Source organism: Trachemys scripta, chromosome 2, assembly GCF_013100865.1.
Source record: "Trachemys scripta elegans isolate TJP31775 chromosome 2, CAS_Tse_1.0, whole genome shotgun sequence".
Classification (NCBI taxonomy): Eukaryota; Metazoa; Chordata; order Testudines; family Emydidae; genus Trachemys; species Trachemys scripta.
The window spans coordinates 143,451,998-143,478,293 of NC_048299.1; the positions used below are offsets into that span (position 1 = coordinate 143,451,998).

Here is a 26,296-nt window from a genome sequence, read left to right on the forward strand (position 1 = left end):
AGTTTGAGCTACACAGAGCTCTTCCTCTGTCTCCATGTACCTCAAAAGCTTGCCCTCTCCACCAACAGAAGTTGGACTTATAATAGGTTGTACCTCAACCACCTTGTCTCTCACACACCCTGGGACCAACGTGGTTACACAACACTGTCCATCCCACAGAATAACAGTTTTCCAGCGTAACCTTCAAGTGCAGTCAATAGATATTTGAACCAGATCTGATGGAAATGACGGACCGGTGGAAAACGATGGAAAATTTCAGCTCCAAAACGTGGCAGCGCGGGCCCGTCTCTTCCTCCAGTTTGGAAGCGCCAGGGTATTTGTGCTTGTACTTCTGCTTCAGGAAATTCAAATCCTGTTTCTTTGTTGCAGATCGCCCCAGTTCCAGTTTCCTGAGTGAAGATACCTCGTTCTCCCCTACAGTTGCAGGTGGAGGGACATTCATTCTCAATGTGATTGGAGAGAAGGTGTGCTAGCTTCTTCCTTTGCTTCCCTTCTCTGGGGACGCTAGAAGGCTCTGTACACTCTCTAACATTCGCACACGATGTGGAACCTGCCTTTGAATGGACGTTCTTGTGCTTTTAGAACTGAAGTTCTGGAGATGATTCCCAACAGCCAGTAATGTCTTCTGTTCAGACATCCACAGACAATCCTCTCTCAGCTGAGACACATTCAGGTTCCAGGATCTTGGCCCAGGAGCTGCCTGCACATGGAAAAGTGGGGAGCAGGTCCTCAGCTGGTGAAAACTGATGGAGTTCAGTTGAAGATTTCGCAATGGGGGTATGAAGTCCATGGAGTTATGCCAAATTGTGCCAGCTGAGATCTATTTCTTCTTCAGTAACTGCCTCTCCCTCCTTTTCCTAATGGAACCCAGTAACTGCCTCATTGCCAGGTTCTCACTTGGTGCTAGTGAGAAGAACTCCAACTCCACCTCCCACATGCAAACGTCCTTTCCATCCCACTACCATGCGAGAAGTGCTGAGCTTAATCCACGAGGCTGGTCTCTTTCTCACAGGTGGTATTTGATGCTGTGCAGCATTCCCTTGCTATATCTTAGGGGAGAGCTAGCCAATCCCCCTGCTAGGTCAGACAAACCCATGAAACCTAATCTCTTTCTGTCTCCTCTTGCCCTTGAAGTGAGAATCCGGTCAGTGTTGGGAGCAAACATGATCACGTCCTCTTTTATTTATTTTGTTGTTGTTTTTTTTTGTTTTTAAATATAAAAAGAGTTTGTTTTTCTTCTCATAAAGATGTGTGTGTGCTTAACGAGAGAGAGAGACAGAGGCGTCCGTCTGCGTGCAGGCCAGGAGGCAGCCGCGCGGGAGAGACGAGATCGCATTCTAGATCACATTCTCGAACAACTGCATGGAGTTCATGATGTTCTCGTCCTGGAAGGGGAGGAGAGAGAAAGGCCAGGGCAATGGTTCAGAAACAACACGACCAATGGAGATTTGTGGTTCAGTGAATGAGGAAGCGGCTTGGGAGACAGGAGATTTGGGTGCTAATCTCAGCCCTGCCACTGGCCTGCTGTGACACCTTGGGCAAGTCACCGTCCTCTCTGTGCCTCAGTTTCCCTTCCCTGCTCTTTGGGGTTGTAAACCCTTTGGGGCAGGGATTAACACATGTCTGTTCAGTGCCTACCAATGGGCAACTGGTTGGCTGGGGCCTCTTAATCTCTACTGTAATAATAACAATATATCTGACAGAGGTGTGGTCTGTACATTAGACTGGCAGCTGTCAGAACTGGAGTTCTAATACTGGCCTACTGGGTGAACTTGGGGAAGTCCCGTCCTCTTTCTGTGCCGGTTTTCTCATTAGGGATAGTAGGACTGACCTGCTTTGGACAGTGCTTTGAGGTCTGCTGATGAAATTAGCTAAGGATCATTACTGAGTCAATGTGCATCATCTAGCACTGTTCATGTGCTACCATGCACACATGGGCATGCTCCGTGAATTAAGTCAACCTGCTCTTAATAGGGCTTGGTCTGGTCTCCTGTCTCCCTACAACAGCTCCATCCCCTCTTCGCTTATGCAGTAGGTGCCTCCACGGCAGGAATCAACATGTGTAACCCCACAGCCCGCGTTACACAAGAGGAGAGGATCTGGACGGGGGGAAGCTGCAGTCAAAAGGGATTAGAAATGGTGTGACTGGAATTTGGAGGGTCAGATGAATCAGTGTCCTGGCTGGAGAATGCTCTGGACAAATTGATAAGATGACTTCTAGGAAAGGAAGATGGGTAAGATGGGCTCTGAATCCTATAGAGGGGTCAGGGACGTGGTCAGGAGGAAGAGGAGGAGGGATCTGCAGGACCCGGAGGGCGATGAAGAATCCACAGCAGCGACCTGCTCACCTTTTGACAGGTCTCTAAAAACTCCTCGATTGTCACCACGCCGTCCCGATTTCTGTCCATTTTCTGAAACAGAAAAGCGACGCTCAGCAGGTGCGTGGGTGGCGGTCCCGGCGAATCTGTTCCTAGGTGCAAGAACACGCTCATCCCCCCACCCCTGCAACCAAGCCATGCCCGCCTGTACCCTAAAAGTCCACCTTCCTGCAATCCTGGCAGGCCTGGGAATGGCCTCTCTCTGCCTGCATTCTGCCCTATGGCTGTGAGCCCCCATCAGTGACGCTCCTCCCAACCAGTCCTCCTTCCTACCTGCCAGCCCAGGCCTAAGGCCTGTAATGGAGCAGCCCCCCCGGGACCGGAGTGTGTCTGTGGCTTGTAACCCAATCTCAGTGAATCCTCATCAAGAGTCCCTAATGGGGCCCCTGCTCTGCAGCTGCCAGGGTCTGCAGCGGGATCGCCAGCCACGGCCCCTCCATCTGCCTCCTGCCCGCAGCCATGTGGGAATCTGCATCTGCCCTTGTGTCGGTGAAGCTAATCCCACGCCCACACCCTTTCCACCCCGGCATAATTCCACTCATGGGCGCCGACTCCGTGGGGGCTCCGAGGCTCAAGCGCCCAGGGAAAAAAATAGGGGGTTTTCAGCACCCACCAGCCACACTGGTTCTGGCCCGGGCTCTCCACCGATCAGCTGTTTGGTGGGTGAAAGCTGTTGGGGGGGGGGGGAAGAAGGGGGAGCAGCTGGTGGGCGAGGGGGGCCTCGGGGGAAAGCGCGGAGTGGGGGTGGGAAAAGGCAGAGCAAAGGCTGGGCCTTGTGGGAAGGGGCGGAGCCTCAAGCAGAGTGGGGCTGGAGCCCCCACCGGGAAAAATACAAGTCAGGACCTGTGATTTCATTGTCTTCTGAGACACCACTCCTGAGTTACACCTAGGGTGACCAGACAGCAAGTGTGAAAAATCGGGATGGGGGTGGGGGGGTAATAGGAGCCTATATAAGAAAAAGACCCAAAAATCGGTACTTTCCCTATAAAATCAGGACATCTGGTCACCCTAGTTACACCAGGATAAGCAAGACCAGAATCAGGCCCTCTGTGCCCAGCTTTTGGAGGACTCAGGCCCATCCGCCCTCTGGCTAACTTGGAACCTATGGGTCTATGGGCCAGGCCCGCTGCCCTGGTTAGCAAAAGGTTTCTACTCCCAGACGCCTGCGAGCTGGCTTACCTGGAAGAACTTCTCCACGTGCTCTACGGGGGCATCGTCCCTGACGATTGGGTACGTGTAGCGGCCCATCATGTCGTAAATGGACTTCATGATCGCCAGCATCTCCTGGCAGAGAAAGAGAGAGACGCACTGAGCACAGGGAGGAAGCCCAAACAAAGCCCACCACCGTCCCCCGGTCTCGGCCAGGTTCAGGTCGGCGTCAGGGCCAACGGAAAATCACGAGGGCGAAACGACGGGTTTCCAGGCAGGCCCTGTGAGCTGCATCCCCGAGGAGGGGTTAACTCCATTGAGCAAGGCAGTGGGAGAAACCATTGCGCAGCGGGAGCCCGGGGATTTTAGGAGTATCCCAGCCATCCCTATTGCCCACCTCCAGGCAAATGGCAGCAGTACGGTCTAGTGGACGGAGCACTGGACTCAAGAGACCTGGGGGGTTTAATTCCCGGCTCTGCCACTGGCCTGCTGGGTGACCTTGGGCAAATCACATCGCCGCTCCGTGCCTCAGTTTCCCCATCTGTAAATTGGGGAGATCGACTGAGGATAAGTGCTAGTTAACAGTCACCTATTCTCTTGTGCTGTGACCTTGTCGAGGTAAGCAGGGTCGGTCTGGGTTTTAGATGAGAGACCTCCAGGGAGCACCGTGGGGCTGCAGGAAGCGATGCTGAGGATTGAGGAGGGGATACGTGCGTTCAGGGTCCCACGGTGGTGTTACGGATACAGCAGTGGGGTCCGCCATGCGGGAAGGGTGCTGTGGAGGTCTGTGCTGTTGGCAGTGCATCAGGACACAGAACTCATGTCCTGACTACATGTGGTCATTAGTAATCCTGGGGCACTTCTTCCTAAAGCTAAGGATGGCCCCTTCACTGAACTAACCCCCCGAGGTCTCCTGGCAGGCAGTGCTGCATCCTGCTGAAGCCTCTGGAGATGCAGCCAGTTGAGTCTTTGCCATTTAAGTCTCCTACAAACCTGAAGAAGGGGAGGCTGCGTCTAGATGAGGAACTGTCTCCTGCTTTGTTGCGCCATATGGCGTCATATGGATTATTGCCTCAAGCCTGTCTTCACATTTGGGAGTTGAATGCACGTCCAAGGGGCAGAATTTTGGCAGTGCTTTTCCAGTGTCGCAAACATGGCCCCTATTATGGTATCACAGAGCATAGCCAGGGACCAAATACTTCCATAAACTGGCTCAGTGCATGATGTGAACCTCGCTTTGGTAAACAAACCACAAGGGAGCATTGACACAGACAATGCTAGGGCAGGCAGTAGGCTCCAGATGTCTCGACCAGCAGCACCAAAGCAAACCGGTGCTCCTCACCAGCATGGGGAAGTTAGGCCAGTAGGATGGGGAGGAAGCGGCGTCCAGAGGCTCACAGCAGGAATATCCAGCACGGGAACCTACAGAATTCTGCTGACTCGTCACAAACTTGTCACACAGGACCAAGTCGTGGACCCAGTGATGTCAACGTGAGTTTAGTCATTGATTTCAGTGGGGCCAGGATGTGACCCACAGGAAGTGAGAAGCATCACAGGTTTAATGAGTAAACCAGGTCCATGTCAGGTAGCCATATGGTACACCACCAAAGAAAGCCACATTTGGTCATAGTTCTCTCCCAGCCTCTGACATATGGTCATGGCCTGGCCTGGTGATTTCAGCTGTTATTCTAGCCCTATGGGCTTCACGAGGGCTCACACACTGATCTAGGGGAAGGGGGATAAAGTTGGGGTTTTATGGACACATGGAAAGAGGCTGTTGCCTTGTCAAGGCCATGGAGGTGGCCCGGTGGGAGCTGAGGTCTCACATATGGCAAAACTCAAGCAGCCACTACCGCCAGCTGGAACAAAGCACCCGAACGGCCAGACCTTTTCAACCTCAGGTGCCTAAAATGAGGCACCCTGAAGTAGCCTGATTCATTCTCAGAGGTGCGGAGCGGCCAAAGCTTCCACCACCATCAAAGGCAGCCTCAGGCCAACCCAAGAAACAGTTCCAAGAGCCCAAGAGTAGGCCCCCCAAGACGGAAAATGTCGGCCTAAACCAGGACTGGAGCCTGTCATTGCCTGGAGAAATAACTCCGCCCCCCCATTATGCCCCCCACGTCGCTCGTGGAGGGGATCCCTCAAACCCAGTTGTACCACTAAAACTTCTGAATCCGATCCATACCCGCAGGGATCCTGCCTCAGGGCCTCCATTTGTGCTCCTCACCCAAACTCTCAGCTCCTTCCCATCCTACGGGCTCCTGTCGTGGTGGGCGGTCACACAGCAGGCCTGGCCTGCCTGTCTCCAAACCACTCCCACTTCATGGGGTCTCTGAGATTGAACTTTATTCAGATTCCCCCTGGGCCCTAGCTAGCACAGACACACACTCATGCTCCTACCGCCTTTGGAGCTCCCATCTCTGACTCAGACCCTCCGTAGACGTAAGTACCACACCTGCTGTGGGCTGTGGTACTCTTACTCATTTCCACCTCCAGATGCCCCTGTCTCTGATATGGAGCCCCCACAGATTCATGTGTCTCCTTCCGAACCTCACGCATACCCGCAGCCACATTCCCCTCAGCCCAGCTGCAGGTACCTCCTTGGTGATGTAGCCGTCCTTGTTAATATCATAGAGGTTAAAAGCCCAGTTCAACTTTTCGTGCACGGTCCCACGGAGCAAGATGGAGAGGCCGACGACGAAATCCTGGAACAGAGAATGAAGCAGAGACCTAGTAGGACAGGCCAACAACCCAGCACATGGACAACTGCAAAATATAGCAAGCAAACCCTCCCCGCACCACCACCCTGAAACCAACGCCCCAAGAAAAAAAACGGTTTTGCAGCTGGTGCCTGGGACTTGCTCTTTAAAAGGGGGCGGCTCTTGACCCTTTAAAGGGTGAAGCGGAAATGTTATCGACCATGAAACTCTCCTGGTATTTTTCCTATCGATCCTGTTTCTGTTCTCGGCTGGATCTATTTTTAGTTGCCTCGCTACCCACCTGAGCCCGAAAGCCCCTCGTTGACAATAATAATACGAAAAACCCCCTCCTCTTTGGTTCCTTACTGCTCAGCGCGTCTGGCAGGGAGCACAAATAACCAAATGAAAATCATTAACTGCCTCTTCCCCAGTGTAGAAATGAAATAAAAGGCATTTTGGTGGCTGGCTGGCTGAGAGATTTGTGTTACATCCATTTACTAAATAAAAGAATGATTTTATGTATACATACACACACACTCATTTGAGTGTGATCTTACATTTCTATATCGTCTTTATTTAAAACAATCCCACAGTTCATTGGACATTTGACTGTTTGAACACTATAGATATACATTGCATGTATGAACGGTGAGGTAAACAAATGAGAAAAATCAACCCAAGGCTTTTTGATCTTATGATCCGCTAATTTTGAACGACTAACAGAACAGGGCCTAACCTGGTTATATAGGCTTTATGCTCCACAATAAAAATACTGTCTGATGTATTACCCTGTGCACTCTGCTCTCACATAGAGAGCTGAGCTGGAAGACAACATCTCAAGCTAAGCAGGCATGCCTAGAACCTCAGAGTTACAAACACCGGAGTTACGAACTGACCAGTCAGCCACACACCTCATTGGGAACCAGAAGTACACAACCGGGCAGTAGCAGAGACCAAAAAAACCCAGTAAATACAGCACAGTACTGTGTTAAATATAAACTACTAAAATAATAAAGCGAAAGCAGCATTTTTCTTCTGCATAGTAAAGTTTCAAAGGTGTATTTAGTCAATGTTCAGTTGTAAACTTTTGAAAGAACCACCGTAACGTTTTGTTTAGAGTAATGAACATTTCTGAGTGCCGAACAACCTTCATTCTCCAGGTGTTCGTAACTCTGAGGTCCTTCTGTACTGGGAGGGGAGCTCGAGAATGGCAGGACAGGTGCTGGGGAGTCAACAGGAGCTTGTGATCCTGAACCAACGCCTCAATAGTGCTACGGGACACAGCACTTCCAGGGGCAGTGCCCTCGCTGGACAAGATGTAATGCTGAGGCCCTGATTGCTTGTGATCATTAAAGGTGTGTTGGCACTTTTTGTATATGTATGAATCACTCCACCCAGCACTGAAATGCAGCCACCTCTGGGGTTGAATGCAGCGGCTGTTTCACAATGTGCAGCAGCCACCGCACAACGCTTTAGGACAGGGAGCCAAGAATGAGTGGGCCAGATTTTTCTCTCACTTAGGCCATTTTAACACCCTCCCCCACCCACACACATACCGATTTGAACAGAGTCATTTCGAATTTACAGCACTGAAAAGCAGAACCAGGCCCTCCGGGTCCATCTGAAGCTAGACAAATTCAGACTGGAAGGACAGCGTCCATTTTTAGCAGGGAGGGTAATTAGCCATGGAAACAATGTACTAAGGGGTGAGGCGGATTCTCCATCACTTATAATTTTTAAGTCAGGTCTGGATGTTCTTCTAACAGATCTGCTCTAGAAATTACTTTGGGGGAAGCTCCCAGGCCTGTGTTTTACAGGAGGTCAGACTGGATAATCACACTGGTCCCTTCTGGCCCTGGCATCTGTGACCCTATAAAAGTTGCAGAGGGTGGGCTTGGGGGCAGATTTGGGGAGGAAGAATGTGAGTATCCAAGCTGGGAGTCTGGGCAGGACACCAGGGTTAACCCCCCTGCTCTCCTATGGGGAGTGTCCAGTGCGGTCCCCTTTACAAAGCTAAGAAGGGAAAAAAATCCACACAAGGGGCTGGAAACAGGCAGGAAGAGAGGCTTTGAGACCCTGGCTGCCCTGGAGAGGAGGAGAACTCTGATGTGACCGTGGAGCAGAATCAGGAGAGGAGGATGTGACTACCCCTACCCATTGGTCAATTTCTCCCCTGCTGCCCCCTGTACATGGCAGAGGCCCCCCATGAATATCTGCAAAGCCACCACATTGTCCTCCTTTCTAATCTCTGTTCCCTTGAGTGTCCCCCCTGCCACTCCTACCAGCTCCCTGCTGTATCCACCTGGTGTCTCGCAATTTATTAGGAGCTTAAGTCACAGCTCATGACCGGATGGTGCTAGGAGCTGTACAAACACAGAACAGAAAGTCAGCCCTCGCCCCCAGGAGCTGGCAGTCTCCGGTTACAAACTCTCCAAGGCAGGGATCTGTGTTTGTGCAGCACCTAACACTGCGGGGCCCCATCAGACCCTCTGGACACTACTGCAATACAAATAAAAACCCAACCACAACGGGGAACATTTCCAAACTCCCACAGGGAGTTAGGCACCTAAATACCTTTGTGGATGTGGGCTGATTCATTAGGTTCCTAAATACCTTTTTTAAACACCTGGCCCTTTGAAAACCGGGAGCTGGGATCTTACCTCGAAGCAGATGGCTCCGTTCCGGTCCACATCAAAGGCGTTGAACAGGAAGTGGGCGTACATGCTGGCGTCTGCGAGGAGAAACAAGAGAGACCCAGTGAAAGGGCTGCACTTTCCTCCCCACCCCCGCCATCCTCGACCTCATACTCTTTAAACACATTTACCCTCACGCCCCCGGGAGGCCGGTTCTCCCCATTGTACAGACGGGAAACTGAGGCACAGACAGGCCCAAGGTCACACAAGAAGTCTGTGGCAGAGCAAAGAATGGAACCCAAGTTTCCCACGGGCCCTAACCATTGGACCGTCCTGCCTCTTAGCTGCTGCCAGTGTGGAAAAGGGTAAGGGTAATCTCACAGCACAGTGAGGGTGACCGGGGAGCTCGCGTCCTCTGATCCCAGCGCGGACTGAGGCAGGGGCTAGGATCATTATTTCACTAGCAATGGGAACTGACTTGTAAAGCTACAGCTATTTGGGGCGGGGACCATCTCTGCATTATCCAAGGGTACCGCACCTAGCACAATGGACTTTACACACTGCAAAACACCAGCGCCTTTAACACCCGGGCTGCTTTATCCCCTGCTCAGGCCAGGCGAGGGGCTAGCCGCAGTGCTCAGCTGGCTCCCGGGGCCCAGCCTCAGCGGAAGAACTCGGGAACTTTGCAGACGAGAGTCTTTTCCTCACAATGGGACATCGGCAACGTTGTGACAGGGAATCTGCAGCCTGGGATAAAGGCTCTGAGCTCCTGGTGCCTTGCTAGATAATTTAACCCTTTCCCTGCTCTGGGAAGGTCTTGATGGGGACTGGTGCCAAACTCACCTCCCTGAGGGAAGAACTGAGCATAGATCAGCTTGAAGGTGTCTTCGTCTACCAGGCCGCTGGGACATTCCTACGGAGGGAAGTCATCGCCAGGAGGTTAGCCCCCTATTGGTCTGACCATCACCCTCCGCACAGATCAGGCACCGAGATGTAGCCGGACTGGCTGGGAACACGACTCCCCTCTCGCCCCATGGCTCTGCCATGCAACAAGCATCTGCCCTGCAATGCACCCAGGACATCCGTCCTCCTAGGGCATACGAACATAAGAACGGCCCTACTGGGTCCATCTAGCCCAGTATCCTGTCTGCCAACAGTGGCCAGTGCCAGGTGCCCCAGAGGGAATGAACAGAACAGGGAATCATCAAGTGATCCATCCCCTGTCGCCCATTCCCAGCTTCTGGCAAACAGAGGCTAGGGACACCATTCCTGCCCATCCTGGCTAATAGCCATTGATGGATCGATCCTCCATGAACTTAGCTAGTTTTTTTTTAACCCTGTTATGGTCTTGGCCTTCACAACATCCTCTGGCAGGGAGTTCCACTGGTTGACTGTGCGTTGTGTGAAGAAATACCTCCTTTTATTTTTCTCTGCTCTTACGCTCCCTCCTCGAACCCTGACCCCCATGCACCTTGGTATTTGTGGCCTACTCTCATCCCACTGCACCGCCTCTCCCCAGCAATAAACCCACCCCATCCCCATGGTGACAGACGTCTCAGCATGTAGCTTAATGCACGGCTGGAAGGCACTCGGGAATGATGGTGATGAGTGCAGTAGAAAAACCTACCTAGAAGGAACAGAACCCCCAGCCAAGCACACTCATGTTTGGTGGCTCAGGTCTGTAATACACCCTCCTCCCTCCCCGCCATACACTCCGCTCTCAGCCTGTGTCCCCCAGGGTCTGTCTATGCCGCAGGCAGAGGTGTGATGGCAGCAAGTGCAGACGTCCCGCGGTAGCTTTGATCGAGCGGAGTAACGATAGCAGCGAAACCACAGCAGGACAGGGGGTGGCTGCCCAAGGACACAGCCAGGGAGCGGGCAGGACGAGCCCGCGTAGCTGCCTGTGCTTTTGCTACTCGATCTCAGCTAGCTGGAGGATATCTACACGGGCTGTAATCATTCCCGAATGTAGTGTCAATGTAGCCTGAGTGTTCTCACATTGCAGTAGGAATGCCCTTCACCCCATGCCCCGCTCCTCAGTTCAGTGAGCAGGGAATGAACAGGGCACAGGCCAAAAACACTCCATCTCCTATCAAATCTGATAACATCTCGCCCTCCACGCTTCAGTAGGACTTAAGTGGTGCCTTGGCCTTGTGCGCGCACTCAGCACCGGGATGAATTTCACCCATGGCTCCCTGAGCCCCCGAGGCTGCATCTCAACCAGCTCCCATCTCTCCAGGGTTCAGTTTCCAATCTCGTAGGGGCAGCAGATGGAGCCCGACAGAGGCCACAAGGCACAGCTGTTCTCGGGGATCATTTGGCTGGGGGAAGGACCCAACACACACTCACGTTCTTGAAGCCCCTGTACAGGGACTGCAGCTCCTTCTTGGTGAATTTGGTCAGCTCCTGCAGCTGGTCTAGCCCTTCTGGCTGGTGCCGGACAGATGAAAGTTCGAGGTCGCTGTCGCTGGTGTCTGGAATGACATAAGAGAAACTCTGTGAGCAAGCAGGAAGGGAGACACAGACTCCCAAAGTCCAACCCCATGTAGTCCTAAGGATTAATCTGCTTGCTTGCATAGATATATCTTTTCTTATAAGTTTAAGTATTTGATGTATTGTAACAGGTTTATAGATTTATATTCAAAATAAGTTTGGCCTACAGGCAAAAACACCTGCATGTTAAGCTAAGGCAAAGTTAGTATCTCTATATTGGGCCCTTTTACCTAGAAAGTAGAGTTGACCTTTATCTTATTTATCCTATATCCAAATAGATAAAGTACCTACGCCTATGTCTAAGACCTTTACCTAGACTGATAGACAATGAAGAATGGCATAGGGGTTTTTTTCAAAGTTGTACCCACAGACTTAACAAGAACACCACAAGGGCGCATGTACCTGTCATCCATATGCACATACATATTAGCCTATGGGGTAAGTGTACCCTAACATTTTTGTGGGGGAGGAATGAAACTTGGGCATAAGAGGAAGGATTTCCGTGACTTATTCCTTATAAAAGAGGTGATCTACGATGGCTACTTCACTCTTTTCATTCTATCTTCACTCTTCACTCTCTTCATCTTCAACTACGTATTGCTGCTATCCATCTACGACGGCTATTAACTATTAATAGGCCGTACTTATCTTCTTTTCAAACTTTCGACTAGCTTGGTCTCCCTAAACTTTATTCTCAGTTTGTGTATTACGTTTTGTTTTAACTAAGTTAGAGAGTAAGCTTCCTTTGCACACCTCTGCAAAGGGCAAGAAACCGGAACTGCCAGAGGCGAGGTCCTGTGTCTTTCAGCACCAGGGAATCAAAACCGGGTGTGAGTATTAACCACAGTTTGCAGCACATAATATTGTATTGCCCTGTGTATCTCTTGAATAACAGCAATACAACTGTAACTTTGTAACTCTGACTCTTTTACCATTTGCTTACTATTTCATTGATCTTAATAAAAAGTCTTTATGAGTATATCTGTCTGAGTGTGAGCTTCCTGTCATACCCCCGAGGGTCCCTTATAAATTCTGTAGAGCCAGGTTCGGGACAAGAACTTTAATCTTCTGATCAAACAGACTGGCAAGCCTAAACCCATACTAATTAATATTAATACTTAATTATTATTAATATTAATTAATTAAAATAAAAGAAAATTAAGTTGATACATTAAATCAACATTACTAACACACCCCAAATCAGGCTACACCCAGCACAGCAGGGAATAAGGAATACTCTTGTGTTAGAGAGGGTTATTGGTTGCCAGCAATCAGATGTTTGATCTATGTATTATTTATTAATTATGGTGATGATGATGATTAGATCTATGGGCAATCACAGACCTTGCTGAAGCTGCATGCTATCCATCTTTCATTCAGGCTAAATGAGGGAGCAATTAAATACCCATCTATTTAGTGATAGCTGAAGCTATGGAAGTCACTGCCCAAGGCACTGGGCTGCATTGGAAGGCTTGAGCAAGAACTAACTCGGGGAGAATAAGAGAGGTTTCCCTGGGGACTGATTGCAAACCCAGCAGCTGGGGCATTGATTTGGTTGCAGCTCTGTGTGTGTATGCCTGTAAGGAACCAGAGAAAGCCAGCAGAAAGCAAGAGATGCACTGTCAGCGAGGCCCTGGGAGGTAGCCGAGAGAGAGAGCTTCTTCCGGGCAGAGTGCTGACTGGAAAGGCAGGCTTGGAAACTGTGAGCAAGGAAACTGACTGCTGTTGTTTGCTCCTACTGCCTTCAGGGACAGGACTTTGTGCTCATTCTTTGAAATAAACAGGTTTGCACCACAGAAATGCCTGACTCCCATCACCAATTTCTCCTCCTAATGGAAACAGCCTAGCAAAGCCCCAGATACTGACTCACCACTCAGGCCAAAGGACACCAATACACAGACCCACTGTGCACAGGAGTCATATAGACCCGCCAGTCCAGGGAAGCAGGGGACTCCAGAGAAGCACCCCGTAGGTGAGGGGTAAGCATCAACGCTGCCGGTTTGGTCTGCGTAGGGTTGCTAGCCGGTCTCCCCAGCCCAGGAAGGATTCAACACCATGGCGAAGCCTCCTGCAGCCCCTTCCTTCAGGGCACCATTTATTAATTCAAATAGAAAAATTACGAAGAAAAACAAAGCGATTCCCCTGATCGACACAGGCTGCAGGCCCAGATGACTTTCACTCTCTCTGCTCCAGGGCCAGTCACAGGTGCCACCCTCCCTCCTGCAGCTTCTGCTCTCACCTGAGCTCTTTACAGCTAGGTCTGATAATTGAACAGGGCTGGTTGGTCCTAGGCCCCTGGTCCTTAAAGGAGAAGACCATCCTCAAAAAATCCATGCCTCTGAGCCCCATAGTGACACCGACCTAACCCCTGGTGCAGATGCAGCAAGGTCGATGAAAGAATGCTTCATAAACCTAGCTACCATTGCTCGGGGAGGTGGTTTTTCTACAGTGATGGAAAATCCCCTTCTGTCGCCGCAGGATGCGTCTATACTAGGGGGTGATGCTGGCTTAACTATGCACCGTAGCTATGCTGCCACAGCCCCGGTAGTGGAAACAATCCTGGAGGGAGGCACGGAAGCAGACCCAGACTGAGAGCATCGTAATGTGGCCCTGAGATAAAGCTAAGAGAAAAAGCTTTTTGGGCACAGAGTGTTGGCTGGAAAGGCAGGCTTGGGACTGCGAACAAAGGAGACATCTCCTGTGATTGGATTTGTACTGCGTTCAGAGAAACAGGAGTGTGCACGTTCCTTATAAATAAACAAGACCCCATCAAAGAAAAGATCAGACCTCATCATCAGTTTCATCTCCCAACTGGAACAAATTGCAGGGCCCTGAAATCGGACAAGGCGCTTGGGTAACATTATGTTCAAGGCACAGCTGCAACCGATCCCCTGTCGCAAATTCTCCTAAATGCTCTGTAGGGCTCATATTCCCCTATGCCTTCCACCTCCCGGCAAAACTTAACAGGATGAAAGATTAGTTCAGTCGTTCGCACAGAACTGCCCTGGCCCCAGCTCTGTATCCCAGGACAAGAACCATGAAATTTCTAGCACACACACGACCTGCCAGACTGGATCAGAACCAAGGATCAGGCCCAGTACCCTCTCACAGTGGCCAGCACCAGCTGCTCCAGAAGTAGGTACAAGAACCTTTGCAGAAGACAGTGATGGGACAACTTGCCCCAAAGGAAAGTCACTTCTAGACCTCCCATTAGGTTGTTATGGGTTGGATGAAACCTAATTGAAACTCGGGGGAGGGGGGAGCGTAACTGCCATGCTTCACTTACAATAGTTGTAAGACACCATTAAGGCTCAGATGTAGGTACTTAGCAGGGTGACCATACATACCATTTTGGCTGGGACAGTCCCTTTTTTAAGCCCTGTCCCGGCCATCCTGACTTTTTTGGCAAAACTGGGCATGTGTCCCATTTGCTTTTGCCCACTGACCATCAGCTGTCAAAAGCCAACGGGACCAATGCCCAGTTTTGCCAAAAAAGTGGGGAGCGACCCCTAGCAGGGCACAGAAGAATGTGCAGGGGGCGATGCCAGCCCCATGCGTGGGTGAAGGGGCCTTGCTGGGTATTGTTTTAAGCCGGGGGGGGGGGGGGTGTTTGTGAGACAGAGGGACAAGGAGAAAACAGGCCACAAAGACGGAGCAGAGAGCTAAGGACAAAGCCTGGAGAAGCACTGGGAAATGTGGCTCTAGAGAGGGATCTTTTGGGCAGAGTGCTGGCTGAAAGAGGCTTGGAACTATGAGCAAGGAAACAATTTCCAGTTTCATTCCTGCTGTGCTCTGGGAAACAGAACTTTGTACATTCTTTGTAAATAATCGGGACTGAAAGGAGTTGACTGTGACGTTGCACTACATAATGTTTTATGGAAATATGCTTATAAGTGTGAATATAATGTAACTGGAATATGTTTTATGCAAAAGGTCTCTTGTAAGGTATCATTACAAAGCTTATAATCTACTGAGTGTGTTCATCCTATTTGTATACATGTATCATTCTTGTATCTGAAGATAGAAATATGAAGTATAACTCTGAGATCCTACTGTAATTATGCCAAGTGTGGGCCATTAATGGTGGTTTATAATCTTGATGGCTCCCATTGACTAGGACAATTGGTTGTAAATGGTTTATTTACCTGCAAGCCTTCCTGTGTGCCTGTGGGCCAGCCCGTGGGTAATGAAGAATGAGGTCTCACAGGACATGTGAAAATGTCCCATGATACTGGAATACATCTTAAATCTGGTACTTTTCCATTTAGAAGGAGGGATGGGGACCCAGAGAGATAAAAGATTCCCGCCTTGTGCCAAAGCTATAAAAGGGGGTGGAACAGAGCAAAGGGGGCTGCAGTAATGAGAACACCCCTGCTTTCCACCTAAGATGTCTGCTGGAACTAACAAGAACTGTACCAGGAGAAAGGATTGGGCCCAGACTAGGAAGAAATCTAGTCTGTGAAAGAAGCTTATTGGAACATCTCTGAGGGTGAGATTTTACCTGTAATCAGTTTCTTAATGTATTAGGCTTAGACTTGTGCGTTTTTGCTGTATTTTGCTTGGTAACTTACTTATTACTTGAAACCACTTAAATCCTACTTTTTATACTTAAAAAAATCACTTTTGTTTATTAATTAACTCAGAGTAAGTGATTAATACCTGGGGGAGCAAACACCTGTGCATATCTCTCTATCAGTGTTATAGAAGGCAGACAATTTATGAGTTTACCCTGTATAAGCTTTATACAGAGTAAAACAGATTTATTTGGGGTTTGAATCCCATTGGGAACAGGGTGCTGGAGATAGGTGACCTGCTGAACAGTTTTTGGTTCAAGTCTGCAGCTTTGGGGGTGTGGACCAGACCTGGGTCTGTGTTGCAGCAGGCTAGCGTGTCTAAATCAACAAGGCAGGGTTACGGAGTCCCAAGCTGGCAGAGAAAATGGGCTCAGAGGTAAATTCAGCACGTCAGGTGACAGTCCCAAAGGGGTCTCTGTGACTGAACCCGTCACATTGACATCCTTTCCAAAACTCTTGTTTGGAGGCCTGTCCTGCCTGTAAAAGAGCACTGGGCTTGGTGACTTATGGAAGGGTTACAGCATGTTTGGAAAACAGAATGCACAGAGAATCTCCTGGAAATCTAGAAGAGTGAGATTTCACCATTTCTGGGAAAGAATGGGGGCATGGGAAGGGGTTTGCAGCAAAAAAAAAAAACCAAAACCACAGAATAATTTGCCAAATTGCCACATGCTTGCTCAAGATAAAAGAACCCTCAGAACACCTTAAAGTCCTTTGCAGAAGCAACCTGGTTCAAAGACATTAAGGAGGCTATAGGGCTAGCAAACAGATATCTTCAAGTCTGCCGCCAAACTAGCCGGGTTGAAGGACTTTTAGAAGTGTACCAGGGCAGTTTGCTGACCTCTTAGTCTGGAGCTGAACTGGCTGGGCTGGACGGCATTAAGAAGGCTGCAGAAACTTTGATGAGTTCTGTCAAGCAGACCAATGTATGCTAATGAACATAGCTGTCATCTAGAATATAATATAATTTACTTACTTGGTGGAGAATAAGTACTCCCACCCAGCACCGGTGGCTTTCCTCTATAGCTTTATTTTTAAAAACTAAGGAAATTCCAGACCAATAACCTCGTTCAGATGACAGTGATGATTACAAATTGCTATCATTTTCTGAATGGAGTAACAAGACTTATCTCAAACCTTTTAAAGTTGGGCAACTCTAAGTTAACATTAACCTTCAGTAAACAAAATGCATGAGTCTGGAAATGCACAGTTATGGTTTCATAAGGGTAACTGACATATCAACACCTATTCTATCCAGCAACTCAACCGACTCCTCACAGCCCCCTTCTGTCATTTCTAACCACCAACCCTCAGCTTTGTTATTCTAAATACAGATCTGCACCATGCCTAGAGCTCAGCACAGATGTGCTACTGACCCAACCACAAACCCTGCTCTTCTTCAGCCACCAACATGTTGAAAATGAGAAACAATGATGCCTTCTTTCTTATTTTTCATATAGATTCCAGAACAATGCGATCTATCTATCCATTCATTCATCCACCCCCATACACACCTATCTATCCATTCATCCATTCACCCCCACACACACACCCTCTCCATTTATCCTCAGACACATCTATTCATCCATCTCTCCATCCATCCCCATACACACCCCTCTATCCATTCATCCATCCCTATATACACTTATCTAGCCATTCATCCATCCACCCCATACACACCCCGTCTCCACTCAGCCTCAGACACATCTATCCATCCATCTCTCCATCCATCCCGATACACACCCCTCTATATCCATCCATCTCTCCATCCATCCCCATACACACCCCTCTATCTCTCTCCATCCATCCCCATACTCATCCATCCATCCATCCATCCATTTTATCCTGCCACTCATCACCGTATTATCTGAGCCCCTTCCATGTAAAATCAGTAGCAATAGCGAAGTCCCTAGTGGGCTACATGGAGTCTCTGGCATTTCTCCTTTTTTGGGGTGGTGGTGGTAAAAAGTCTGTGTTTGGGGTAGGGAATTTGGTTTTGATTTTTTACATTTTTTGTTTTCTGTTGCTGAGGTTGATTTGTTCCCATGTTGGGTGGGTCTATCTCAGTCCCCCCTCCAGAGGGGATAGTGGCTGTAACACCTTGTAATAGTTCCCTTCTTCATCGACTGATAAGTGTTGAGGATTCTGCACCATAAGAGACTTGCCCATGTCCCAAGTCTGAGAACAGCTGGCAGAGCAAGAAGTAGACTCAAGGATTATGATACCACCAGGGCTGCACCAGGACCACCCAGAGGATTCAGGGGGCCTGGGGCAACGCAATTTTGGGGGCCCCTTCCATAAAAAAAAGTTGCAATACTATCAAATACTATATTCTCGTAGGGGCCCCTGTGGGGCCCAGGGCCTGAGGCAAATTGCCCCACTTGCCCCCGCCCCCCCGGGCGGCCCTGGGCTGCAGTTGGGCATGACCCAAAGCCCACTGAGGTCAATGGAAAGATGCCCATTGACTTCAATGGGTTTTGGGTCAGGTGCTAAGTGAGGGATTCATTCCCCGTTCAGAGATGTCGCCTCATACCAGAGTAAATTTCCTCAGCAGTTCAGTTTGCAAGGACTTTCCACTGGGATTCCAGCCGGCCTTTAATTCCATATCCCCTTTCTGAAAGGAGAGGGATCCCTCCTACGTATGTAGCGCAGCACAGCATGGTACAGCCCTAGGAGCAGGGAGACCAGCTCATCAGACACTAACAGAGGCTGGAACTGGGACTCCTTCGCAACCACCAAAGCCAGAGCCTCAATCGGGTCAGCATCAAACCTCTGTGAGGGGTTAAGGGCTCTTGGAAGTGCCTGCAGTTCACATACATTAAAAAAAGAACTGCCCTGAAGATCTGTGCAAACTTCATGACGCTATCTGCCTTCCCCCCCCCAGCCCCGAGAGATTAAGTTCATTCAACTTTGCCTAGGAGCTGGACACACAGCAGGCAAATGCAGTTCATGATATCAGGCTCTAAACTCCATTTAGATAATGATTCAGCTGACCACGTCAATCATCTGCAGCAGCAGGTGAGAGAATGGGTACCACACCATAGACAGAGACATGGGGAAAGGGAAGGAAGGCGGCACTGCCGGGTACAGTACATGGATATGGAGAAAATGACAGGAGACGAGGATGATACAAGCTGGATTTACTGGGTCAAATTGAGCCCTGTTGCAAACCAGCGCACTGAAGTCAATGGAATTGTGTCTCCTTACAGCAGGGCTGAATCTAGCCTGGTGCTGAAAGGCTTTGGGCTGCGCCATTGAACCGAGGTGAACGTCAGCCATGCAGCATAAGATACATGAAGGTCTAACCAATGGAAATAGATGCAGCTGAATAGCTGGACGTACTGCGCAGTACAGGACGCAGCGGTGGAGAGACAGACAAACAGAACAGAACAGGAGGATGGAAATCATTGGAAACACGGGCCCAGTTCCTCCGCTGGTGTAACTTAGCGTAGCTCCATTCAAGTGTGAGGATCGGGTCCGGGGACAATACAGAGCAGAAGGGAATGGGACAATGGAGATCTCTGTATATGGCACGTCCGAGGCAGGTGACCAAAGATGGCTAGAACAATAGTCACAGAGATCAGGCCCCAGGAATGGAGAGAGACCGCTGGATTCAGACATTGCAGCCTAGATCTCAGGAGGGTAAAACTGCTGGGTGCCTGGACAAACCCAGCAGGGCTGGGGAATGCATTCAGACAGAGGCTGGAGCAGGTAGTGATGGGAATAGGTTCCCAGCAAGAGAGAACGGCACATGGAGAATGAACCTTGCTGAATACAGAGACCTAGAGGACAGGAGCCTGGGTTATATCTATGGTGCTGAAAGTAAGTTTGTATAACCCCCAGCACAATGGAGCCTCTGTGTTGACTGGGGTCTCTTGGAGCTCCAATATTAACAACGCTGCAAAATTTAGTCTGAATTCCCAACAGCCTGAAGTCCAAGTGTCTTTGGAGCTGAGGTCTGAGCCCTTCTCTGAACACAAGACAGGAGAGCTGAATGGACAGGTTGATACAGGGACAGATCCAACACCCACTGAATGCAATATAAAGACGCAGATGGAGTTAGGTCATTCTGCTGTGTATTTTCCAGTGGGCCAGGGGAACAGCCAGGATTTCGAGGGCTGGGGGTGAACGCTGCTAAATTATTGTTAATTAGTATTAACACACCACAGATGAAGGTGCATGGGCTCTGGACCGTCACAGTAACACACAACAACTCCTGAGCTCTTTGCATGAAATTGCCAGCTTTCCAGCTGGTAAAACTGGCAAACTTCCAGAGAGGTCAAAGCCAATGTACTCCAGATGAGGAGCTCTCCTTAAATATACTGGTTAATCCGCCTGTCGTTTTCAGTGGTGCATTTCTCATGCCGGGGCAGAGGGTCAGGAGCAAGTCACGAGATCGTTAGGTTAATCAGCACAAGCGGCTGCATCAGAGACAAGAATCTGCACCGACTCCTGCTCCCTTTGTGAGCGACGGGCCCGTCACAAACGCAGGGAAAGGTTCAAGTTCACCTCCTCGATCCATATTCATTACACTTCCTGAGGAGGGGTCAGCCGAGGCTGCATGCCAGCCCAGTTCTGCAAGCAGTGCATGTTTGCAAGCGAGTATTAACCAAACAAAGGTTTTCGGGGTGACTATTGGCTGAGATTTGTTTCTGCATGCAGCTCAGACCTGGGATGCTACCAGGAAAACCTTGGAAATCAGCTTGGGGATACCCCGGAGATGATGCTGTTCCAAGCGACTCATCTTCTGGGATGCCAGACACCACGTTAATTGCACCGTACACTAAATAATTTGGAGTCAGTCGTACTGAGTGAAATCCACCACGTGAATCCTATTTCCAGGGCTGCTACATTGATTTACACCAGTGGAGGAATCAGCCCCGAAGCCTAGAATGTCCTTTGCAGCTAAGAGTGATTAGAACCAGGTGACATTTTTTGGTGGAAGTTTTTTTCGTGTGTGACAAAAATGGAGATTCAGAGACACTGAACCATTTCATGAATATGTGTCAGTTATGCCAAATTGTTTTGGTCAAAAACCTCTCCCCAGCCCCGAAAATCTGACAAAAATCAAAATGTTTCATTCCCACATTTTCAAACTGAAACATTTCTATTTTTCGGTTCCAAGTTTCCTTTCCTTTTATTCACAGACCCACTCCAAATCCCTGTCAAACGGTCGCAATCAAAACAAAACGTCGCAATTTTGTCAAAACAAAACCTTTCACTTGACTTGAAATGAATTTTTTTCTGACTTTTCGAGGTGCCAAAAATTTAGAAAAAAAATCGTTTCCAGTTGAACCCAAAACAATTTGCTTTTTTTCGTTTTTTTTCTTCCTGAACGGCCAGCAAACCAAAAGGTCTGTTATTCACTCAGCTCTAGTGACGACAACAAACCGGTAGGGTATGGTCAGAAAAGTGTCCGTATAGAATCATAGAATAGAATCATAGAATGTCAGGGTTGGAAGGGACCTCAGGAGGTCATCTAGTCCAACCCCCTGCTCAAAGCAGGACCAATCCCCATCTAAATCATCCCAGCCAGTATAAGAATGGCTCCTCCTTACCCAATCAACCTACTAGTTGGGCCAAACTCTGGAGTAGCTCCTCCAAAGTCAGTTAGTAACACCAGGGTTCACAGTTATGAATGAGCGCGCAGGACACATCTGCCGACTTTAATGACAACAAAACTAAGCCTGTACTGCTTTTGATTCCCATGAGCCTCGCAGAGCCAACCCCGCTACGGGACAGTGCGCCAGAGCCTAAACTGGCTGATGCATCATCAACAGGATTGTTAATTTAGTCCCACTTGCAGGATCTTTATTGCCGGTGGTGATGCATGAGCCAGAAAGAGCACCATGCCTCCCCCAGCGGGAGACTGCATGGCCAGCCAGCAGAAGTGCTGAGTACCCACAAAGGCAACTGAAGTCAATGAGAGCTGCGGCTCTGCAGCCTCTAGATCAGGGTGGGCAAACTACAGCCCGGGGGCCGCATCTGGCCCTTCAGACGTTTTAATCCAGCCCTCGAGCTCCTGCCAGGGAGCAGGGTCTGGGGCTTGTCCTGCTCCGCCGCTCCAGCTGGGGAGCGGGGTTGGGGGCTTGCCGCATGGCTCCTGGAAGCAGGGGCATGTCCCCCCTCTGGCTCCTATGTGTAGGGGCAGCCAGGGGGCTCCGCATGCTGCCCCCGCTCCAAGTGCTGTCCCCACAGCTCCCATTGGCCTGGAACCGCAGCCAATGGGAGCTGCAGGGGCGGCGCCTGCAGATGGGGCAGCATGCAGAGCCGCCTGGCTACCCCTACTCATAGGAGCCGGAGAGGGGACATGCCACTGCTTCTGGGAGCTGCTTGAGGTAAATGCCGCCCGGAGCCTGCATCCCTGACCCCCTCCTGCACCCCAACCCCCTGCCCCAGCCCTGATCCCCCTCCTGCCCTCTGAATCCCTCAGTCCCAGCATGGAGTACCCTCCTGTACCCCCCAACCATCGTCCCCAGCCCCACCCTAGAGCCCGCACCCCTAGCCAGAGCCAGAACCCCCTCCCACACCCCAACCCCCTGCCCCAGCCCAGAGCCCCCTCCTTCATCCTAAATTCCTCATTTCTGGTCCTACCCCAGAGCCCGCACCCCCAGCCGGAGCTCTCACCCTCCTCCCACACCCCAACCCCCAATTTTGTGAGCATTCATGGCCCACCATACAGTTTCCATACCCAGATGTGGCCCTCTGGCCACAAAGTTTGTTCACCCCTGCTCTATGGCGATCATGCTCCCTTCTTCTTACCTGAAACCTGAGGGTATTTCAATGGAGCTACGTTGATTTACACCAGCTAAGGATCTGGTCCCATGCATTCAGTATGCTCCAAAATGATTGCCATTAAAATGGAGCATCCCGGCTACCCCCAGCAGGACAGACCCACAGCAGAATCACTCTGAATTACACTGTTCAACCCTTTAATCAGGATTGATACGGAGGGTGGTTTTGCAGTTCATGCACTGGCCTGGGATTTAGGAGAGCTGGGGTCAGTTTCTAGCCATACCGCAGACCTTCCGTGTGACCTTGGGCAAATCACTTAATTTCTCTGGGCCTGTTTCCCCTTCTGGGGTCATTCTTTCTCTCACCCTTTGTCTCGTCCATTTAGGGCCTGATCCAAAGCTAGACTTCAACAGGCTTTGGACGAAGCCTTTAGACTGCAAAAACTGTATGGGGCAGGGACTGTCTCTTACTATGTGTCTGTGCAGCGCCTGGCACAACGGGCCCTGATCTTGGCCGGAACTTCTAGGCATTTCTGTAAAACAAATAACCTATGCATAATAATCGGCTCAGCTGTTCCCTTTAAGTGCAGGCACCGACGAGGGGATCTTGATTCCTAATTACCTGATTCGTGGATGCAATCAATTAGTTAAAAGGTCAAAATCCCATGAGCAGCACCCACAGTTTAGCTGCGCCCACAATTGGCTGGTGCCTGGAAAGTTAGAGGCGTTGTTAATTATGTGGCCCCTACAGAGCTAATTATTCTGTATTCAGGCAAATGTCCTATGTCATAAAAACTCAGGGTTTGCCACCGTAGTCCACAATTCAGGGCATTCCACATCCCCCTTTGTGCCTGATCCACTCAGCATGTGACTCTAGAACAGGGACCAGCTAGGGAAGTTACTCCTTTAGCACAAGTAGGAGAAACTCACTGTTTTTAGCTCCGGAGGTCCTTAGTTCAATCCCCAGTGATAGCTCAGATGACAGTTGTGTGATGGGGTAGGCTTACCCCATAAAGGCAATACTGCCTAATGGTCAGTCCACCCCACCACCTGGCTACTTAAAAGCTGAAAAGTCCGATTGTAGACACAAGGATCTGGGAGATATTCAGACAGAGGAAGCGGGGCCGGGAGTAAGAAGTGTTTGAGAGGAAATCTTGTTCCTGTTTCTTTAAGGGCCTGGGTTCCTGAGAAGGGAAACTGAGGCAGGGAGCATGTGCAGGCCCACTCTAATTCAGCAGCGGGTGCTGCAGGGCAAGCACACCCTACGATGCTAGCAGTACCTCAGCTGAACTTGAGTGCTAAGGGATGGAGCCCTACTGTCATGGCTGCCGAGTAACAGAGCCACGTGAACATTCCCTGGGAGCAACGGCACCACAGCCCATTCCTTGCACGTCACCGGCGCATCTCCTGTCTGCTGCTGCCCTATAGCTGTATGGTTGGAGGAAGAACGTCATGTGTCCAGAGCCAGCTTTATGCACTGGAGCATGACCTACCCCCGGGGGGCCTGGCTGATGTCGGTTGTCCCCAGGATCACACTGATTGCTTTAGGAAAACAGCCAATGGTGGCCACAAGCAGAGGCAGGATACTGGGTCAGCTGGGCCAATGATCTGTTCCATTGCTGCACTGCTCAGCTTCTCTGCTGGAGCATCTTCCTTTGCCCCTGGGAGGCAGGGTCTTTGGGGCACCCACCGGCAGAGCAAACAACTCCCAGGGTCTCTTACCATCCCCTCTGTATCTGCTACAGTCCATCCACCAACCTGTATGTGACCACAAACTCCTTCCACTCAAATATAACTGGGTGCCAACCAGAGCTGTCACCCACTTTCGCACACTCATCCTCCGTCCCAGTGGTTCTCACAACAGAGATCCATCCATCCATCCAGAGCAGCCTTTCTAACGCTACTATCACCGGGGCACTCGGTGACAGCAGTGGGTCTAGGGGACTGTTCTCCCTGCACATTGCTTGCTCCTGCAGTCCAGCCCAATCAACCCTGATAATACTCTGTCCTGCTTTCTTCTGTCTAACCATTCGGTATTGATGTAACATGCATCGGACTGTATCAGATACTAGAACAGGGGCAGGCAAACTTTTTGGCCTGAAGGCCACATCTGGTTTCGGAAATTGTATGGAGGGTGGGTTAGGGGAGGGGGTCGTGGCCCAGCCCCCACCTCCTATCTGCCCCCCCCCCCCAGGACTCCTGCCCCATCCAACCCCCTCTGTTCCCTAACCCTCCCCCCTTCCCCCAGGACCCCTGCTCCATCCACACACCCCTGCTCCCTGACCCTGACCTCCACCGGATCCCCGCCGCCCCATCCAACCCCTCCTCTCATTCCTGACAGCCCCCCTGGGACCCCTGCCCCATCCAACCACTCCTTATCCCTGTCCCCTGACTCCCCCCGGAACCTCTGCCCCTGACTGCCCCCTGCTGCCCCATCCAACCCCCCTCCTTCCTGACTGCCCCCTGGGTCCCCTGCCCCCATTCAACCCCCTATTCCTCCCCCAACTGCCCCAACCCCTATCCACCCCCCCGCCCCCTGACCACCACCCCAAACTCCCTTGCCCTCTGTCCAACCCGTCCCCCAGTCCGTGCCCTCTTACTGCGCTGCCTGGAGCACCGGTGGCTGGCGGCACTGGAGCTGAGCCATGCCGCCACCGCCACCACGCAGCACAGAGCACAGGGTCAGGCTGGGCTCTGAAGCTGCGCTGCCCCAGGAGCTCACAGCCCTGACACCCAGAGCATTGTGCCAGTGGTGCAGTGAGCTGAAGCTGCAGGAGAGGGAGGACAGCAGGGGAGGGGTGAGGGTAGCCTCCCAGGCCAGGAGCTCAGGGGCTGGGCAGGATGGCCCCATGGGCCGGATATCACCCGTGGGCCGCAGTTTGCCCACCCCTGTACTAGAACATGGACTCTTATGGGTAATCACAGACACCTCGTGCAGAACCTTCCAAAACCAATACTCTTGTGCCCTTCAAAACCAATATAAGGAAATATTTTTTTCCTCGCAGCACATAATTAGACTGTGGAACTCACTGCCACCAGATGTTTTGGATGGGCTATAAACCCTCATGCTTCAGGATTTAAGCCAATTGCTAGCAATTAGGGGTCAGCAGGAGACTCGCCTTGGGGACAAATTAATCCACTGCAAGGTTTCTTGCCTGTCCCCCTGAAGCAGATGGTACTGGCCACTATCAGAAAAACTGGACCGGATTAGATGGACCTTGAGTCTGATCCAATACAGCAGTTCCTATAGGCTAGCAGATTTGGGTTCTGTTCGATGGTCAGACCTTGCCCAGCTCACTTCACCTCCGTACCAGCGGGCTAAGGATATATTTCCCCACTTCCCAGAGTGCAGTGAGGATTAATTCACAAAGTCCCTGATTCAGCTAAACACATAGCTCATTGGCTTCAGTGGAGCTTAGGCATGTCCTTGAGTGTATTGCTGAATCGCGGGCTTCAGTACTTTGAGCTTATCACACTCTCAGAGACCTGGTCCACATCAAAAGCTCCGACCCAAATCATCCCAGGCTTTGAGGAAGTCGAATTCTGGGTCAAAATTTCACAGCTCAGTCCTACTTCTGTCTCCGTCACTGTCACAGCTACCAAGAATAAAGCTCGATTTGCAATCGGCCAAACTGC

General features: G+C 50.5%; 1 protein-coding gene across 2 annotated transcripts in view; it reads right to left on the reverse strand.

The window, feature by feature from the left end:
• Window positions 1-890: 890 nt before the first annotated feature.
• The window catches only part of KCNIP3 (potassium voltage-gated channel interacting protein 3), an 87,435-nt gene continuing 62,029 nt past the window's right edge, over window positions 891-26,296 (reverse strand). For both annotated transcript variants that reach the window (XM_034761718.1, XM_034761719.1), the window contains exons 3-9: window positions 11,209-11,333; window positions 9,703-9,772; window positions 8,887-8,957; window positions 6,125-6,232; window positions 3,558-3,662; window positions 2,349-2,411; window positions 891-1,385 (exon numbers count right to left, since the gene is read on the reverse strand). In XM_034761718.1, coding sequence (XP_034617609.1) covers window positions 1,338-1,385; window positions 2,349-2,411; window positions 3,558-3,662; window positions 6,125-6,232; window positions 8,887-8,957; window positions 9,703-9,772; window positions 11,209-11,333 — 590 coding nt within the window. In that variant the 3' untranslated portion in view covers window positions 891-1,337. The remainder of the gene's footprint in view (window positions 1,386-2,348; window positions 2,412-3,557; window positions 3,663-6,124; window positions 6,233-8,886; window positions 8,958-9,702; window positions 9,773-11,208; window positions 11,334-26,296) is intronic.